The sequence below is a fragment of the Hippoglossus stenolepis genome, chromosome 3 (assembly GCF_022539355.2).
Source record: "Hippoglossus stenolepis isolate QCI-W04-F060 chromosome 3, HSTE1.2, whole genome shotgun sequence".
NCBI classification, from domain to species: Eukaryota; Metazoa; Chordata; class Actinopteri; order Pleuronectiformes; family Pleuronectidae; genus Hippoglossus; species Hippoglossus stenolepis.
In genome coordinates, this window is record NC_061485.1 from 21646821 (window position 1) to 21666805 (window position 19985).

The following is a 19985-nucleotide window of genomic DNA, read 5'->3' on the forward strand; positions in this document are numbered from 1 at the left end:
GTGCCAAAAGGAAGCCTTATGTTAACCGTGTCCAGAAGGGTGTCAAAATTGAAATGTGTTTATTTTGAAAAAACAAAACAATCCATGAGGTCAAACATCATATAATGTGCTTTTGTATTGTTTTTATTGTAATACAGATCAAAGATCATTTATAAATCCCTGTTCTCAGTTTTAATTTTAAATGTAACATACCGTCCCAACTTTTCCTGATTTGGGGTTGTATATATTACATCATACTGTGTGATATATTTTATTATACTATATAATATGTTATGTTGTATTATTATTATATGGTATATTTTATGTTTTAATATTGAAATATAGTTAAATAATTTTTTTAAAAGACATGAAGGGATTACATCAAATGATTTGGGAGTTATTCATGTTTCCAGGCATCAGCAACATTGTAGGAAAGATCATCAACATCAAAGACATCAGAGACATCACAGACATCAAAGCGACTTACAGTTATACTTTACAGACTGAGGAAGAGAAACTACTCAGCGCGATCGCGATCAGAGCCTGCGACAGAACAACTGAAACATAGACTAGATTAGTCAACAGCTGAGAGTCAGAGTTTGAGAATATGGCGCTGGAACGCAGGAACCTTGCTCTTAAGGCCCTGATGAACAGCAGGGAGAGCAGATGGAGTGATGACAAGAAACGGATGCAGGCGGAGATTGCGTCATTGGAGATTGAATTGAGGAATACCAAGGCGATGCAGAGAGAAGACTCCAAGATTATACAGTTCCTGAACAAACCCCCCAAAAAGCAGCAGGTTTACATGCAGAACATGAAAGAGGAGTTGATTGAGTACAAGATGAAGGTTCAGGATGTCACCTGGGAAAAAGATGAACTAATGGACACTTTTGAAAGTGTAAAGGCCGCGCTGGTCTTTAAGAATGATCAGCTCATGGCAGAACTGAAGGCCATTCAAATTCAGATCCTGCAGAACAAGGTTGATCACCAACTTCAGATTACCTCTCTGGACAATCAGCGAAGGAGTCAGCGGTTGGAGAAAGACGTCTGCATTCAAAGAATCAAGGAGCTGGAGACACTGGTTGAAGCTATGGCGAAGAAGTGCCTCAATGTTCCGGAAGACGTGCGTAGGAATGTTGAGCTCATGGAGAAACTGAAGAGCAGGTAGACTCAGATCCTCCAGACTGAGACGTTAAAGTCCACAATCTGGTCAGGCGTGAGCAGGCAGATAAAAAGACCTGCCTTCAAATAATCAAGGAGCTGGTGAGTCTCATCATAGTGCAAGACTCGCAAATCAAAGCTCAGAAGATTGAGGAGGATATCAAGCTCAGGTGAAGGGAGAGAAAAAACAAAGAGAGAAGGAGGCGAAGGAGAAGAGAAAAACATTTGGTTTTCAACCTCTCAACCTCCTTCACCCTGTTACCCTCCTTCACCTCTCCCATCCTTCCACTCCCTCAATCCTGTCTCCCATCCCCTCATCCCAAATCCCCTCTCCCCCCTTCTTCCCCCCACATTTCCCCCCTCCAAGCCACAATTGTGTAAATAATTGTATCAAATAATAATGTAAATAATAAAAACAAAAAAGTATGATAGAATCTCAAAAAATGACTCACTTCTCTTGTTTCAAGTCTTCTTCAAAACAGCCTGATGTTCATTTTGTAAATCATGGTCCCATATAGACTAAGATAGACGAGAAAGTACAACATGCGCTTGGGCATGGATATCGTGTGATTGAAAGCTTGTACCTTCCAATGGATGCAAGTCGCAGGTGTAGATGGTGCACGTGTAGTGTCTTGCTCTCAGACCCACCCACCAATGCTCACAGGAGCGCTTAATTTGTACAGCCCTCATGTTGAAGCCACAGCAGATTCAGGAGATTTTGATACGGCTGCATTGCTCAGCGGATATAGCTCAGACCCAAAGATGGGCCCGCTGACCAAAAAAGAAAAACATACCCAAAAGTGTTTAAAGTTCCCCCTGTGTCCTGCATGAGTCTTGAAGACCATGCAGACTCAGATCCAACAGAGTGAGACTGACTGGGACCTTGTTGGGAAGCTCTGGAGGATCAGCTCAGGAGTGAGCAGGTGGAGAAAGAGGCCTGCCTTCAAAAAATCAAGGGGCTGCAGACACTGGTTGAAGCCACGGTTGGTGAGAGAGAGGGAGACACTGAGAGAAAGACAGTGTGTGTGTGTGTGTGTGTGTGTGTGTGTGTGTGTGTGTGTACCAGATGCTTGGTGCATGTTTGATGCAGTTTCATGAAGAGCAACAATTTTACAGTTATTGAAATTAGTTACATAACTTTATTCAAGATAAACATAGAGATAAACAGGAGATAAGCAGAAATTATTAACCTCACCACAAACTGCTTGATAACATTTTTTATAACTTTTCCACAGCTATAAATGGTCCGACAGATTTTCTTCAATGCTTACACACACACACACACACACACACTCACTTTTATACAGATCGGCACAACAGGCAAACATCACAGAAGACATATTGCTGTTAGGAAATAACAGGTGTGTGTAGTAAAATGAATTATGGTTGAATTCCATTTGGTTGTTTTTAGTATCATATGCTGTCAGTTCTGCAGCCATTGGCCAACACCTGTGCTTTTGCTACTGTAACAAGTCAACATGTTTGCTGTGAAAAAGGCCTGTTTTTAGAATACTCCTTACAGGTGTGTTTCCTGTGTTGCCACCAGTGTTTTATTCTCAAGAGAGAGTGTGAGGTTCAGTAAACTGGGAGTGAATATATGGGGGAGTTGGCAACATAAAATATGTGTAAGCACGGGAGAAAAAGTATAAAAACACAACTCAGTATTGAGGTTAGCATGGTGTCGATCCTCAGCTGCAAAACAATAGAAAAGATTATGAGTTAAGATTCACGAATGAAGTTTAGATTTGATGCCACGTACATGTCCAACAATTTGCAAAGTTGTCATTAAAAAGATAACCCACAAAAAAAGTCTTGTCCTCACCTTTCACATTCATCCAAGCAAAGAGATGAGCATGACCACACCCATGAACTGTGTGAAGAGGATGAGTGGAGTGAAGAAGGACCACACTGGCCACAGTGCTATGTTAAAGCTGAGAGAGAAGGACACGTCACTTACAAATACACACAAATACTGAAACACAAAAACGGCTGCTTCCTCCTACACTGTCATGGTTTACACATGATGCTGCAGTGATCTAAAGCTTGTTATGTATCCACCTGATGAGAAAGCAAAAGTAATGGCAGTACCATCACCAGTAGGCCGACGGAGGGGTGGGTGGAGTGTTTGAGTTTTCAAAACACTTCTGGAGTTTCAGGGGCAAACAGTGTAGCAGCCAAATCCAATACAACTGAAGATATTAGTGACCTATCTTCAGACGTAAAAATACAACAGAATAAAAACATAACATGCCTCCATACTGCTCATGTGGTGTCATCCAAGTGTCCTCAAGCGCTGACATTCATATTCGATTTGAAACGAGGTCGTTTCCACGGTGTTTTAAGCCTAAAAGTCCACCAGAAGATGCTAAGCTAGTGGACGTTAGCATTTCCGACGGTCCCTGAATGTGCCTTGTCGGAAGATGTCAGCAGACACCACACGAGCAGTATGGAGGCATGTTTGTTTATTTCTGTTGTTTTATTAGTTGTATTGGATTTGGCTGCTACGCCGTTTGCCCCAAAACTGAAGTGTTGTGGACTCAAACACTTCACCCACCCCTCCAAGTTTTGGGTGAACTATCCCTTTAACATCTGGCTTGGGCAGCTTGTTTGGGTGCTGTTGATGGTGTCCTGCCCCACGATAACAAAAAAAAGTCATTAAAAAGATGCAAGTAGCCACGAATTTGCACCAGGCATCATATACAGATTCAAATACGTGTATGCAGCCAAATTACTCTAAAACCAGTCCAGCAATCATAGTGAAAGAGAAATTTTGCTTAAACACATAGTCAGGCAGCATCCAAAATAAAATAAAAATTTGCAGATGACATTTAGTGCAATTGATCTTACAGAGACAAGTAGAATTATTTCAAACAGCATTACTTCTGTGGGACTACTTGGTTCAATTAAAATAAAATCTTTTTGTTTAAGCATTTTAATATGATTTTAGACAATAGTTTGTTACTTTTGTGTTTCAACATGACAGCTAGAAGCCTGTGAGACACTGGATTTTGGGGCATATACCAACGAACTATATTATTTCTCGTCATGACAACGTGATCTTGTTAGATTATCACATTCAAAAAGGGAGATGTATAGTATGTTAAATGTTGTGATAAACATCTGATGCTGATCTTCTTGTTTGGTTTCAAATACAGCGTCCTATAGTTTACCTGGTATTAAACTAAAAGGATAAAATACTTTGTAAAAGCAATTCACAGTTACGCTTTTTTTGTGTGTTTTACCTGCATGATGCAGCAATAAAGGCAGCAGTGGTGAGGGGAGGAATGGCAGGATATTCTTGGTCATAGTGCTGGATGCCTTTGAACCACTCCAGGTATACAATACAAAACATGGCCAGCGACAGGCAGATCACAAGGAGTACCAGACCCACATAGAACCACCAGCTGGGGAAAATAGGGTTTAGAAAGAGGGAGGATGTTATTGAAGATCTGAAGTTAATCTGCTGAGACTTACTGAAGCTGTTCAACTACAAATGGTGAAGTTAACAATGATACACAAAGCTTCCCACTTGTATCAAATATCCCTGGTATCATTTACTGGTGGTCCCACTGAGAAAGTAAAACAAAAACATGTGAAGTTTGTTGTTTGACACGAGCGTCGACCTTCCACAACAACAGAGGATTCGGCTCTCTGTGTGAAGGTAATTTAGAGAAAGTAAAGAAACTAAAGATAAGGCACAGTAGGAAATTGACCTCATACAAATCTCATATTTTATATGTTTATAATGTAGGGTACAGAGACATGTGAATGAAATCTGGGAGGGAATTTCATCAGTCGTCTCCATAACTCAGTCACCTTTTGATATTATCGTTCTCCATGATGTTGTGGAGGAACTCAACATAGTAGGTCACAGCTATAGATGCCACGACCCAGAAAACGGAGTGTCTGTTAATGCGAGGAAGAGGTTTGGCATCTTTTTCCTCCGGACCTGAAAGATAATTGAAAACAACAATGTCATAAAGTCTTAGAGTGAGAGTTTCATCCATGTGTCCACTTTGAGAGCACAATTGAATCCATGCCGACTTTGAAAGTAGAAATTTAAGTACAGATTATTGGAAATGGATTCATAGTTTATCACGTTTAATTAGCCCTCAACAATCCACGTGCCCTCAAAATTTTAGACCACAGTCTTACATTATTTTACCATTGATTAGATGAGTAATATATAAAGTTAGCACAGTAGTACCATGTAACAGAAACACACTACATTCAAATTAAAGTAGTCAGTGAAAGACCTACAGTATAGTATACTATTTACTACCAACTGAGATTTGTCCTGCTTCAATAGAATATGCCAAATCCCAACCATTCGAATTTCAGGAGCTTTAGAGGTGAATCTGATAGTTTTCCAGGAGATAATCTTACTTCTCCGAGAGCTATTAATCTCTATAATTTACTGGTTGATTAAACACAACATAGCTTGTTGTTGGCTGATGAAGTGCTGCTCTGCTCTGTGCAGAGTTCACAATGAACTCCATGCCTCCATGCCCCAGACAAATAGTTGACCTGCATCTTTAATGAAAGGTTTGCCCAGTGGTCCATCTTGTTTACAAGATATACTATAGCAAGCCAGCTCACCTGAAAGACCACTGGCGGCATGTACACTGGAATAATCGCAGACGCTGATATGAAAGGGATGACCGCTCAACAAATGCTTGGTCTGTTGCTTGTATTACAGTGATCGGTTTACACTGGCAAAGAGATGGCCCTTGGACAAGAGACAGCGTAGGAGCACAGTTTCCTTGTACTATGAGGCTGGGCTGACACAGCTCACAGTCAAAAGAATCAAGAATTGCTGGGTATCTGCCAGTCAACGCCTCGGAGTTGAACAATTGTCCACTGTTCAAGCTGCATACAAACCGCTTTTAGAATTAAAGTGTTGCAGTCACACTGTCTGTTGTTTAAAGGCTAAACTCAGCTGCCAGTTTATTAGGTACGCCACGATAAAACTAATGGAGTCCAACAGTAAACAAAACTTTGAAATTAAAATGTCCATGGTTTGTTGAGACTGTTTTGTGTTGACGGTTATTTAGAAGGATGCAGTGTGTGATGGTGTTTATTGGTGTTCTGTTATATTTGAAAGTCTTTCCATTATTGTGTCTAACCCATTTTGTAACAATGAGGGTACAGGCTTGATAACAGTAACACTATAACCATAAAACACATCCAGCAGATTCCACAAACACATGTCATCCTTCCTCACAGTGTGGTTCACTGCAGGTCTGCTGCATCAAGCTGCATTAGCTTTAGCTTGGTGTTCCTAATAAACTGACGACTGAGTGAATCACTAGTGGCAGCTCGTTACAGTTTCGTGAAAGGAAAAGGTCACTTTGTTTCCACACCGTGATGACGGCACCCTGTTCGCTCAACAGTTTGAGCCATTGTCATTTCTGTTGGTTAGTCGGCAGGCTGTGTTTAGCATTTGCAGTCGGGACGTCAGCGCCCAAACCAGAAATGAGTTATGTTATCACTGTGTTTATAACTTTAGCTCTGACAGAAAAGCCGGCTAATAACGTTAGCCACCACGTGTCTTACTCTTTTCATCTTCGTCACCCGCTGTCGTTGTTTGCATAAGAAACTCCGCATCTCTCTTGAATCTGTTCCGCAGTGTTGACAGCTCACTGTCGTTCAGCATTGTGTTGATGCTATCAGTGACTAGCATTAGCCCTGAAAGCTAAGTGACCACTTGAAGGCACTTCCTGTTTGATTCAGAGACGCCTTTTTATGACGCACTTGACAGCAACAGTTGTATTTTTCTTCTTCTCTATATTTATACAAATGTAGTTATCCAATGTAGTTATAGCGAAACAATAACAATCAGCTAAATAAACATTTTATTTATTACATGTATCAAGATTAAAGGTTAAACAAACAATAGGTCATAGTTATATTAAAATGTAAAGGGGAGGTCTACACAAAGTTTTAGTTCACAGTATGTATTGAAATCTAAGCATATTTTCAATTATTTCCAATCATTTGGTGCAAATCTATATTTGTTACCTGTAAAAATAAGTAAATCAAACTGACAGGTTCATTATAGAAAACAATGTTCAGTTTTCCTCCATTTACATTATATGTATAGATGCAAAACTTATATATTAAATATATTAAACTATTATATAAAACAAAAATTAAACTCCATCGCATTAACAGTATAGAATTTATTAAGCAGAAACTGTTACCTTTAAATTTGTCAGTATAACAATACATTATTGCTACATCAAACAAAGGGGACTGTTGTTAGTACGACTATCCTAATCATGGTTTTGTTTTAAAATACAAAACCATGTTAAATACAGTCACTTGAGATAAATAACCACGACAGTAACTAGTAGGTTGAACATATTCGATTAAGGCATGGTCGATAATATATTTTAATGGCTTACTGTTTATATGCGCTGACATGAAAGCATTATAAAAATTAGGGTTCTATATGTTTGGTCTTATGTGTTTCATAATTATGTGGTTATTTATCATGAAGTTTATGGTTAAACTGTAAAATAGCCTAAAGCCTCAGTTACATGTCTTTGTCATGGGGGTTTGATATTGACATTAATCTTTGGCATTTAAAAAAAAAAAAAGTCAGATGATATATTGGTATCTGCCCCAAAAATCCATTTCAATCAGGTTCCAACAGTTAGAGTTTTTCTCCTTTCTCCTAAAGAATCATCTTGATACCACCAGGCTGGGGAAATTTATATAAGCTTAAAAGGGTAACTGAGGATATTTGCACAAAAAAAGAGGTCTGACCAAGTCTATTTGCTCCCATTCCTCATCAACTTTGTAGAATGCATAGTAGCTGGCTCCATTCCAGAGTTTATCTTGAACGTCTACCTTTACACAGTGCTGGCAAGAATCTGACACTGCCGATACCTTTGTCCCACTTCACTCCCAATTAAAAACTTTCCAAGTAAAGGCAAGATGTGTGTGGTAAAGAAAAGTTAATAATACTTCAAGTGGAGGTTGATCCCTCACTTGTCAGCAGCTAAACAGCTGATCGCTTTTATGCCAGTTTATTATTAGGTAGACTACAAATGTAAAGTAATATAACAGTCCTGTAATGATGAAAAAAAAAAATGATATTGGACTATTTGTATATATTAATGGGGTAGACTAACGTCTCTGTATTCACCTGTAAGGAAACATGTGACTCCTGCTCCACAAACAGGTGGAGGCAACTGAGTCATCAGTAACTCTTCACTCAGGGACGGGGTCTTGTTCCAGAGCAGATGCACCAGATAAAACTCATCCATCGACACCCGGTGCTTAGGAGCAGAACTACATGGTCATTTGTATCACCACCAGATCAGAGCACAAGCAGCACCCAGTTGGTGTACTCTGTACAAAGCTTTCAGCTGTGTTAAGTCAACAGTAAAGTGAGACAAACCAAGACAACAGTGGCAGGATGATAACCGTTGTGTAACTATATGGCAAACAGAGAAACTGTAAATCCAGCTACATAATTTTATCACTTTTGATTCAATTCAATAATTGTTGATGCTAACAGTTCCACAAGTAGCAAGTAGACTGGTTACACAGACAACACAATCAACAAATAAATATGCAAGCGTGTCTTTTTTCTTATTAATCAAACTTTTCTTTTCGAAGACAGAACTTCTTACAGACGCTGTAGTGCCTCTGTTTTGTGTTTAATATCCCAGGTAGCCTACCGATTAACTTGGAAAAGACATTCTTCAAATAATAATGGCTGCCATTAAGTTCAATGCTCAAGGATCAAACTGACCCTTCATATCAAAAGGTAGTGGCCACGGTTCATCATGACATATTTAATGGCAGAAATGAGACTGATGTGGAGACCCAGATTCGTTTTTGCGACAGTGAAGACAGGCTCAGATTCAGTTTTTCTGAGAATCCTGTGGGGTCTGGATTAGTCCCACGGCGGACTAGAAAACACCATTTTAATACTAGCAAACCTGAGTAACAGCTTGACTAATACCCAAAGTATCTAATATACAATTACAGCTAAGCAGTGTGATGAATGAGCATCAGTGTTAAACCTGCTGGGATTAGCAGAGCTTCATAAAGCTGGGCAGATTTCCTCCTGTAGCTCCTCCTGTGTGTGTGTGTATGTGTACACAGGGTAAAGAGGCTGCTCATTCTAGCGGTGGAAAATCAGACAGCATTAAAACTTCACCTGATGCTGACACCAAGCATCTTGCTTCTATGGAGCTTCTGTGTCCACAGCCAAGTGAACCCCGTTCGGGGTGCCGAGGAATGTGCATTAGCTTCGTCCCGTGTGAGAGTCAAATTCACCTCGGTGCACCTCTCCTGTTTCCCTTCCCCCACTCCAACATCCAATCCCGCAGATAAGGTGCCATTTCCCAGCCTTACTGTGGCCTTGGAATGTAGAAGAGAGTCATTGTCTATCACAATTGTCATTTTATACGTTAAAGAACACAGACGCGTTCTGGGATAGTTTGTAAAGCCGACCGGCTCCACTGAAATCAGAAACAAGACACATTTATCGCTTATAAAATGGTTTAATCTTCAAGATTATGCCATCTGTATAAAAACATCCCCAGGAGGATGACAGACAAGAAAATCCTTTAAATTTTAAAAGTCTATGAACAACATATATTTCATGCCAGAGGTGTGAGATACACAAGTCTACTTTACAAGTTTAACTCGGTCTTTCAAAACTCTAAACGTGGGATTTTTACTGATCTTCTTGTTGAATAGTGCCAGAACCTCCTCTTCAGTTTTGAAGTTTCCATCAGCAGTGAACGAATAGTAGGCAGCCAAAATCTGTGAAGACCACAAAAAAAAAAATGTAACCAAAAGATAAGTTCAGAGGAACATGCAGGGTTTAGAAGTTAGATGGGATGCTATGCAAACAAATAATCACAGAGTAAAACCCTCCATGGGTGCATTCGAATCGTCCATTTTGCTTAGGAACCTTCCTAACTGAGTGAAATGACCCGGAAGTATTTCAGCGACCGCCATTATAAAGGCTATTCGAATTCTCTAAAAGGATAAGCAAAAGCTTCCCAAGTTATCTCCTTTAGCATTGGAAACATCAAACAATCCTTTATGAAAGGACGGGAAAGAAAGAAAATGCCGCCCCGCAATTCTTTGCGGTAGCAACATTTATAGCAACGCAACATTATATTTACACCTGGAAACACCCATGTTCTCATGACAGAAGAAAATGATGTGAATCCTCACATGATCGTATGAGCTCCTGATTTCTTCTCGGTCACATCTGTCCAGTCAAGAGTCACAGCGATTAACAAGCTGATTGAAGTTATAGTTCACTATATCCTCATCAGTATTAAATATAAAAGTTATTTCAATCCCTTGACTGTGGAATGGATACAATATTTTTTCTCTCCACTTATACAAGGTTTTATCCACCTATATCCCTCACATTATTTCTACATTTCAGTCCTGTTAGTTTAATTTTAATTCTTAATCAAATCTGTTTTGTTGTTCTTTCCTGTAAGTGATGATTTAAATGTTCCCTCTATATGAACTGAAAACATCTTGGCTCAGGACGTGTTATTTTGTTTTAATGGGAAACTTTGTTATAATTGTCAGTGCACAGCCTACAGCAGAGTACCGTACATTTTGTGTGTATCTTCTGTTATAAATAAAGTGGTTCTCAAAACAAATTCTGCCGGATTTTCTCTGCACTGTGGTTCTTCTTGACTCCTACAGCTTCTCCTTCACATCTTTCCTTGACGTATTCCATTGGGGTCAAGGAATAGTGGTTAGGAAAGGAGATTATTTGGACTTTCAGAATGCACCCACGTCTCACCTTCTTCCTGAGTTTCTTCACTGGAAGTTCCTGGTCATCTGAGTCTTTCAGCACAGCCTTGATATTCCCTTTCCAGTTGAATTTGCCTGTAAGATGATCAGAACCATCAATTGTCTTCTAGTGTGGAGAGTTTTCACTGATGGGCATTTTCTCAAACAAAGAAACAACAACACTGACCCCTGGTGGCTTCACTGTTTAACGCCATCATGTATCTATAACAAGGCATTGTTCAAAGACATGAAGCAAACCACCTTACCTTTGGGGGCTTTTTGGTCCTCAGTGTCCTCAGACTCTGCTGTTTCAACAACTGGGAAAGAGAAGGAAGAAAAGTTGTGCTGTAAGTGCATCACAAATCTACACTTCAACTCAAAAATAGACCGTTGAAGAGGAGGAATGTGTCAAAATTATTAACTTTTTTAAATACATAATCAAAAGTGCCCCATTTTTACAGATGGACATTAGTATTTGAGTGTTTCCTTAATACCTTAATTCTTGACCTACATTTGGAGGCTCAAACTTAATCTGTAAATGTTCTCTATATGTTAACATTGCTTACAATATACAGCATTTGCAGACAATAAAATTAACAGATCATGTGTGAACCTTCAGAAAAAACTTGAATTGAGGGCAACTGGATTTAGTTTTAGATACTGAAAACATTTCACCTCTCATCCAAAGAATTCTTCAGTTTTGACTGGGTGCTGGGGAACCCCAGGACTTTAACCTCTAAAACCTCTATGGGGTCTTAATCAAGGAATGGTTAAAAATCTCCTGGAAAGGGGAAAGTGGTGTAGGCAGTTATGTGATATTGTCCTCTGTTGCAGGATTCAGTGTTTCCCTTTACTTAATCGAAGAAGCCTCTCGGACGAAAGGTGAAATAGTTTTAGGCCAGTTGCCCTTGTTTCAACCCTTCCTGAATAACCATGACCTGGATGACTGAGAATCTTCACAGACAACTTACTCTTCATTTTCTTGTTGGACGTCTCGTTTTCAGCGTCGTGCCCGTTCTGCTCTTCATCTTCTTCATTGCTGCGCTTTCTCTTTTTGTCCTTTTTCTTATTTTTGCCTGTCTGGTCTCTCTCTCCCTCTCCTGTGTCTGTTTGGTCTGTGTTTTTCGGAGCTTTCCTGTTCGTCTGCTGACGGGCCTCTTTACGCTCCTTTTTGTTCAGCTTCTTCTTCTTCTTCTTAACACCTGGCTGTCCATTTTGCTCTTCATTCCCATTAGTTTGCATCTGGACTTCAGGTGCTGCCTGTTCATCTTTTTTAGTCTGCTGGGGGACCTCTGGAGCCTGTCAGGTTGTGGGTTTGGAATTAGATGTTGAAGACAAGGACTCCAAACACACCAATTATTACACCAAACAGCCGAAGGAAAATCGTAGGAGTACATGTTTTTTTCTTATCTAATGGCTGCAGGTCAAAACTACGTACCAACCATCTTTAAATACTGTAAAGAGACTATGGCTGTCATGCAAAATATGTTAATTTACAAATTGGAAAGTCATTCCAATAGAGTTTAACCATTAACCAACATCTGACGTTACCATGATGATATATATATATATATATATATATATATATATATATATATATATATATATATATATATATATATATATATATATATATAGATATATCTATATATATATATGATTCCATTGATTTTAGAGCCAATTGTTGCATTTAAACTGGATTTGTTCAGTGAACCTTACCCACTCTATGCTGACAGAAAAAATATGCTCAAGGAATCAGCTATAGAAGCAACAACAATAGTAAACTTAAAGCAGCTGAACTTACACTGTCGGCTGCAGCAAGGATGTTCCACACTTCATCGTGAAGGCTGGTGTTGGTTATTTTAAGACTGTTCCTCATCCAGTTCTGAGGGAGACACAACATGAACACAATAACGCACCTGACCACCAGACAGTGTGCTCAATAAAGTAAGAAATTGCTGGTGCAGTTGGAAGAAACTCTAACCTGAAACTTGGCCTTCTTTCTTGGCACATTGTCGTACACGCTGACTTGTTTGAGCACGTCCTTTAGCTTCGCACTGATATCGGGTTTGTCCATGGCCTCGTTGACTTTCTTCAGTCAAGAGACATTTCAAGTTAGATTTAAAAAAGCACGGACACAAACACTACTTTGATTATTTCATCAGATAGATGGAGATCATTTCTGTGCATCTCACCTGAATCCACTGCTGCTGCTTCACATCACCTTTGTTTGCCTTTGCCTCGTAGCCTTTGCCTCCATACTTCTGATTTTCACTGACGCATTTAAGGTGGTTCTTGTAGTCATCGCCCCTGTTCACAGAGAAACAACATAGCACAAATGAAACTGCAAAACAATGCGAGTGGCGAGTAAACAGCAAGAGGCGGAAGGCAGGAAACACTCGGTCGTTACCAGAAATCTTTTCCACAGTCGATGCAGGACAGGACCTGGCAGCCCCGGCACATGTTCACATGTTTATCCACCTGAGCTTTCTTCAGGGACTCACCGCAGGCGTTACAGGTGAAAAACACCATTTTCTAACGCCACTAATAGACCTAGATGATCCAAACTCAAAACAAACCCGGTGCGATCCTCATGCGACACCGCTCTGTCCGCAGGGCTAGCTAAAGTTAGCCACAGAAAGACGAGTAACGTTATCCAAAGCTGACAAGCGTTACGCTAAGCTAACAGCTGTAAATAGCAGGAGGTTTATCGACACATATAAACGAGTCGCTGCCTTAAACTAGTTTTGCTTCTCAATCTCATTTAAAACTGCGACACCCCTGCTCTCTTCCATCCGCGTAAACTTTCCAAAACACACGTGACGGCGGGGACACGCTGTGGCCGCATTAATAGTCTTCCGTGGGCAAACGCAATCAAAGAAAGGTTCTGAGACCAATGAAGTAAAATACCATCTAAACGCCCTTTCCCTGAAAGGCTGTGTACAGACTCATTTAGCAGGTTAGCCAAGTTGTCTTTTCAAGTTAAAACATGTCACACAATCATTCTCCGACACTATGTAGTTTTTTTTCATCCCCCGTTTCGTGTTTCGGCGACTCGAAAAAGAAGCTGCACCCGGAAGTGACGCAAAGTCCTCGCACTCGCGAAGTGACCCATCATCCAAATAAGAGGTGGAAACCTAATGCTGCTGCGATAACACAGGTCTGGACCCGGGTCTGGGCTGATCTGTGTCACTGATGTGAATGAACAAGATCAGTCTTCCAGTGTGGGGGGAGACAGGTCTTAGTTTAGGCTGCAGACTCACATCTCTCACCCCTGGGGCTAGTTTGTTAGCTTAGCTTTGTGTTTCGCCTGTTTGGGACGTTCGTCCAATTTTTGCATGGGTGGTCTCATAGCACAGACACAGGTTTCTGCCTGGTTGATGAACTGTATGATTTATAGTATATGTGTGAACACTAACTTTTGGAACAATGTTAGCAGAACTCTTTGCATCACTTTTTTTTTTTTTTACCAGTTTGCATTTCAACAGCTAGTAGATCATAGGGATAATTTGTGTGTGTGTGTGTGTGTGTGTGTGTGTGTGTGTGTGTGTGTGTGTGTGTGTGTGTGTGTGTGTGTGTGTGTGTGTGTGTGTGTGTGTGTGTGTGTTTTTTGATGGAGCAGTTGGAGCTAAGTGACCATGGACACTGTGTCCAGCCACAGCTCGTACCTCCTGCAGCAGCTCCAGGAGCAGAGGATTCAGGGGCTGCTGTGTGACTGCATGCTGGTGGTCAAAGGCGTCTGCTTCAAAGCCCACAAGAATGTCCTGGCTGCTTTCAGCTCCTACTTCAGGTGCGTTTATATGACCACGCTCAGACCTGGTGGTAACATCCTCCCTGAGGGATCCAATCACAAGTGGTCATTGCAAAGCTCAGGTCTGAACACCAAACTTGTCCTCAATGAGTCCCGAGACCCGATCTCTCAGACCACATTCGGAAGTGGTCACATCTTTTAGCTGTGTGAATGCAAATGCATTCTTAGTCACATATGAACCGTGACAGTTTCACAACAAGTACAACTTATTTTTTACTCTTCTCATTGTCCGTCTGTTGATTTCTTCAAAATATCAACTCTAATCGATACATAATGATGTCTATTTTTCCCCCAGATGGGTAGTATCCTATTCCACAGTAAAGCTCCATGCTGCACATTGATTCATTCAGCCACTCCCTGTATCTATTGCGCACTCTGACACATCTATACGTTCAGAATGGGTTAAAAGTAAACCATTTGGTGTTCACAAACAGAAATGACTTACATGATTATTTGCATATAGAGTGGGAAGTTATATCCGATCACAAGTGGTCTCAGGAGGCACATTCAGGAATCATTTTAATTCCAGGTGTGAAGTCTGTCCTCTTGTGATTGGATTTCTCAGGATGGATGTTAATACCAGGTCTGAGCACCTCAGATAGTTAATCTCTTGGCACGTGAATATGTGTGAATACCCACTTTTCACTGTCTGATCTTTTTCAGGTCTTTGTTCCAAAGTTCCCCCAGTCAAAAGAACGAGGTGTTCAACTTGGTTATCCAGGATGTCAGTGGCATCGGCCAAATATTGGACTACATGTACACCTCCCACCTCGACATCAATCAAGATAACGTACAAGCGCTGCTGGACATTGCTCAGTGCTTACAGGTTCCAAACGTGCAGAGCATGTGCAACGCTTTCCTCAAGCCTTGTCCTCCACCAGTGGAGATCCCATCGTTTTCCCTCCCAGGCATGCTGAGCTCTGAGCACGACTGCCTCTTGGGAAGCAGTCTTCCTCACGATGTCGACCTCCACTGTCCCTCTGAAGCCCAGAGGCCTGGCCTCGGCAATGACCTGGACCACACCAAAAGGCTGCCAGTTTCTGGGCCTAATAGCAGCTCTAACTATGACACAGCTGCCGTCACTCAGGCACCTATAGAAAAACAATTAGTCCATGGCTACAAGCTCCGTAACTTCTACAGTAAACAGTACTTCAAAGAAAGCGCAATTCAGACAATTAATGCAGCAAATCAAGGCCCAGGTCCTTTGGTGGTGGTGGCGGAGCAGCAGTGTCAGCTCGGGGTCAACCAGGCAGGCAACAACACACCTGTATGCTCAGGAAACACAGCTCAGCCTAATCCTCCCAGCACATCTGTGGCAGTGGAGAAGAACCCTGTCTCCTCTCTCACACCCTCAGACAATTTAAATGCTCCCAACTGTGACTCAGCAGACTCCATGCTCAACGGGCCAGTGCGCCCCAAGAAGGCTGTTTACCTGAAAAAATACAACTACCTGAGGTCTCAGAAAGCTTTGGAGGAGATGTGTGCTGAGTCTGTCAGCGAGCCCGTCCTCAGCTTACCCAAAGAGAATCATCAAGAGGAGCCTGTTGTCCAGACTGAAGCGCCAGCTGCTCCTACTGAGGAAGTTACTGCAGGCGAGGAGAAGGTTCCTGAGACGGCGACAGAGCCACGACAACCCAGTCCTCCACCTGTGACCCAAGACGAGCAAAATCTGAAGCCGCAGCAGCAGACGGGACACAAGCAGTACTGTTGTGATGTGTGTGGGAAGATTTTTAAGCACCCAAGCAACCTGGAACTGCACAAGCGCTCACATACTGGTATTTACAGTTAATAATTACAAAATAGCAGATATCATTTAAGCCAACGGTTCTGTAAGATTTATCGTATCAATATTTTTAGACCCAAAGTTTATTGTTGTTGCAGGCGAGAAGCCCTTCCAGTGTAATGTGTGTGGGAGATACTTCTCACAGGTACAGTTTGGTGTATTATTCTAATTTAGCAACGTTATTCATAGGTGCCCAGATTATATTGAGATATTTACGTAATTTTTTTACAGGCTGGAAATTTACAGACTCATTTGCGGCGACACTCTGGAGAGAAACCATACATCTGTGAGTTATGTGGAAAAAGGTAAAAAATCTCCTATTTATCTCCATTTCTCATTTGTATTCTCATTTCCCCCCATTTCCATTTCACCTGTATAGATATTTTAGATACTTAGTGCCCCATTAATATAATGTTTATCTGTGATGTTCAGCTTTACAGCATCAGGTGATGTCCACCGTCACAAAGTGGTCCACACAGGAGAGAAGCCACATCTCTGTGATATATGTGGTCGAGGTATGTGACATCTCTCAACATAACACATCTCATTTTTTACAAGATAAACCATAAACTTGTAAAAGCTTGTATAATTTACAGATATCTGTAAAACTGCGACACATTTTGTGTTCATGAGATTGGTGTTAAACTCTCTTCAACATGTTCATCCCTCAGGGTTTAACAACTTGAGCAATCTCAAGGAGCACAAGAGGACTCACGCCACAGACAAGACGTTCACGTGTGACCAGTGTGGAAAATCTTTCAACACGCACAGAAAGCTTCTGAAGCACAAGACGCGCCACGCTGGAGAAAAACCACACAGCTGTGCCACATGTGGTAAGGAGCCGTCTGTTTCTAGCGTGAAACTGGTTTTCACGTCTTGATTTTGCAGGTTCTAATAGAGACGTGGTTGTGTTACAAATATTACATCCTTTTATTTAGTATTGAAAAATATAACCTTGTTCAAAAGCTTTAAGTTAGTATGATGGCTTAGTCTGTTCTGTTTGCCATTATTCATATTTCTTATTCATTCATATCTTTTTTTCCCACACTGGTCTGTTAAAAGTCAAAATAGCTTAACAGGAACATAAATGTAGTATTTTTTCAAGTTATTTATTCTTTTGAAACTTATTTTTGAGAAACCTCTGGCCACCAGATATGAATGTCAGATATTTAATCATTTCCTGCAGTAGGGTCAATCATTTATTGATTCTTAATAAATTGGTTTCTCAGAAAAGGTTTCTTTTCTAACTGAGAGTTTAAAAATAATAGCTTTTCACAGATATATTGGTATCGGTGTTGATTTTACAGAATATAAAATGCAGAAAATATGTGCATTTATGTTTATACTTTATGAAAAAAAATACTTATTTTCTTAATTCAAGTTCTATATATTAGTTTGTATATGTGTTTTCTTTTCATTTATAGTTATTTATGGTAAAGTTTATCGTTAAAATGTCAAATATTAAACCTCAGTGACATTTCTTTGTCATAAGGGATTGATAAGACATCTTAGGAATCATTGCCAATTTCTCTTTTATATATATATATATATATACCAGGTGATATATGGGTATGGGAATTTGTTTTACTCTCTAATGTCGGTATCAGCATCGGCCACCAAAAATCTGTATCGTCGGGCTCAAGTAAGAAGGATTGAGAGCATTTTTTAACTCACCCTGTAAGGCTCACCACCTACTTTGTCTTAATAAGTATCTCTGTATGGACCATAGCTAAAGTGTATCTTTGTATCTTTGATGCAGGGAAGTGCTTTGTTGGCTCAGGGGACCTGCAGCGTCACATACGTTCTCACACTGGGGAAAAACCCTATATCTGTAACGCCTGTGGCAAGAGTTTCACCCGCTCCGCCATGTTGAGGAGACACAGCAACATGCACTGCAAGGGTGCTCCAGACGACAGCCCGGTCACAGACACCTCTGAGCAGGCGCCGTGTAGCTCAGACGGAGCAGCCTCGTTCTCTAAACCTGACGGCCACAGTAAATCTCCTGCCTCTGCCAGTGAGCAGAATTTCTCCACCATGATGCCCCACGCAGGGCTCGACAAACCCTTACCAACTACTCCTTCACCACCACAGCCGCCACCACCACATATAGACACTCCTTCCCCCAGCATGCAACTCAGCCCAGCTTCCACCCCCACCCCCCTTCCAGAGCTCCGCTCCCTGGTACCACATCACCTCCTCTCCTCCAACCACCAGGAGAAAAGCGCAGCCCTGGCTGCCGCAGACCACACAAAGCTGGGCAAACACCACCTGTCTCCGGAGGTGGTGTATGGTCCGTATGTGGAGAATGGGAATATGTCGGTGGAGATGGGCAGAGGTCTGGGGGGAAGGCCCTACCATCCTCCTGCGGACAATCACTGTAGTTCGCTTACATCTTCTGGCAGAACCAGTAGTGGCTCCTACAGGTCCACTGAGGGCCAGTTTATCTCCAGCGTGACACTGTGGGGCCTGGCAATGAAAACTCTGCAGAATGACAATGACATGGAGCAGTGAAACACATTTATAAGCAAAGGATAGCCAGTTCAAAGGGTGCACTCCAGGTGGTCTTTATTGTTGCCACCTTGCTCTTGGTTGGTTAAATCTGTCTTGTATAGAAGAGTTCATTTGTTTTGCTTCAAACAATGAAATACATTTACTCACAGGGATGAAAATCAGTGTTGTGATGCTTCTCTGAGAGCTCCCCAGTTAACGATGTCACAACATATGTGCACCCTTTGACAGCAGACGGAGGACACCCACAGTGATGTCAGTGATTAGGGTGCCAGCTGTAGAGCAAAATGCTTGAATATTAAAGATGAATGAAAGAGCGGTGTGCAGCTTTTGTCTGTGTGGATCTTCCCTTTAATATCCAATTTCCAATGATGCATCAGAGCTTATAAAGATATTCTTTTTTAGTTTGTATATACAGCACTGCACTTTAAAATGTAATAAAATGCAGACCTATTTTTAATTATCAGATGTCAAATATTGATTAGTATTACATTCATATAAGAATAAATTATGTACATTCTATTTAATGCGTGTGTCTTGATTATTTAATAGAAAACTGTTTTAGTTTTTGTATATGTTTACAATGTAGTATAGGTACAAGATGTTTATTTAACTGTTTGGGCTGTTTAAAACAAAAGCTATTAAAAAAACAGATCACACAGTTACTTTGTCTTTAGGAAACAAAGGAGGATTTAGAATTTAAACTTTTTTGACTGAATCACTACAATAATGCGTGGAATATGTTGATTTAGAGTTTTATGATCTCACAAAATCAAGATGGGATTATATATGCAGCTTTACTTGCATAAATACAGAAACGAAAATACATACATCAGTATATTTTCACATCTGTATTGATTAAAATACATTTTCATTTGTCTGTCTCTCTGTCAGTTCGCAGGATCAGCAAAATTACAGGATTAATCAGCACCAAACTTGGTGGAAGGATGTGGT

General features: G+C 40.8%; 3 protein-coding genes across 3 annotated transcripts; 1 reads left to right on the top strand and 2 right to left on the bottom strand.

The window, feature by feature from the left end:
- Window positions 1-2248: 2248 nt before the first annotated feature.
- Window positions 2249-6876, bottom strand: tmem128 (transmembrane protein 128). The gene is made up of 5 exons (XM_035151792.1): window positions 6697-6876; window positions 4957-5089; window positions 4383-4544; window positions 2963-3071; window positions 2249-2832 (listed from the first exon to the last, which is right to left on the bottom strand). Exons 1-4 carry the CDS (start codon window positions 6821-6823, stop codon window positions 2972-2974), a joined length of 522 nt encoding a protein of 173 aa, XP_035007683.1. The 5' UTR covers window positions 6824-6876; the 3' UTR covers window positions 2249-2832; window positions 2963-2971.
- A 2770-nt stretch (window positions 6877-9646) lies between these two features.
- Window positions 9647-13939, bottom strand: lyar (Ly1 antibody reactive homolog (mouse)). The gene is made up of 8 exons (XM_035151790.2): window positions 13340-13939; window positions 13125-13239; window positions 12914-13021; window positions 12734-12814; window positions 11901-12228; window positions 11196-11246; window positions 10940-11025; window positions 9647-9927 (listed from the first exon to the last, which is right to left on the bottom strand). The coding sequence occupies exons 1-8, from the start codon at window positions 13459-13461 to the stop codon at window positions 9790-9792; spliced, it is 1029 nt and encodes a 342-aa protein (XP_035007681.1). The 5' UTR covers window positions 13462-13939; the 3' UTR covers window positions 9647-9789.
- A 59-nt stretch (window positions 13940-13998) lies between these two features.
- zbtb49 (zinc finger and BTB domain containing 49) lies at window positions 13999-19522 on the top strand. The gene is made up of 8 exons (XM_035151775.2): window positions 13999-14089; window positions 14552-14719; window positions 15404-16515; window positions 16622-16668; window positions 16755-16828; window positions 16956-17038; window positions 17195-17356; window positions 18283-19522. The coding sequence occupies exons 2-8, from the start codon at window positions 14568-14570 to the stop codon at window positions 19032-19034; spliced, it is 2382 nt and encodes a 793-aa protein (XP_035007666.2). The 5' UTR covers window positions 13999-14089; window positions 14552-14567; the 3' UTR covers window positions 19035-19522.
- The last annotated feature ends 463 nt before the right edge of the window (window positions 19523-19985 follow it).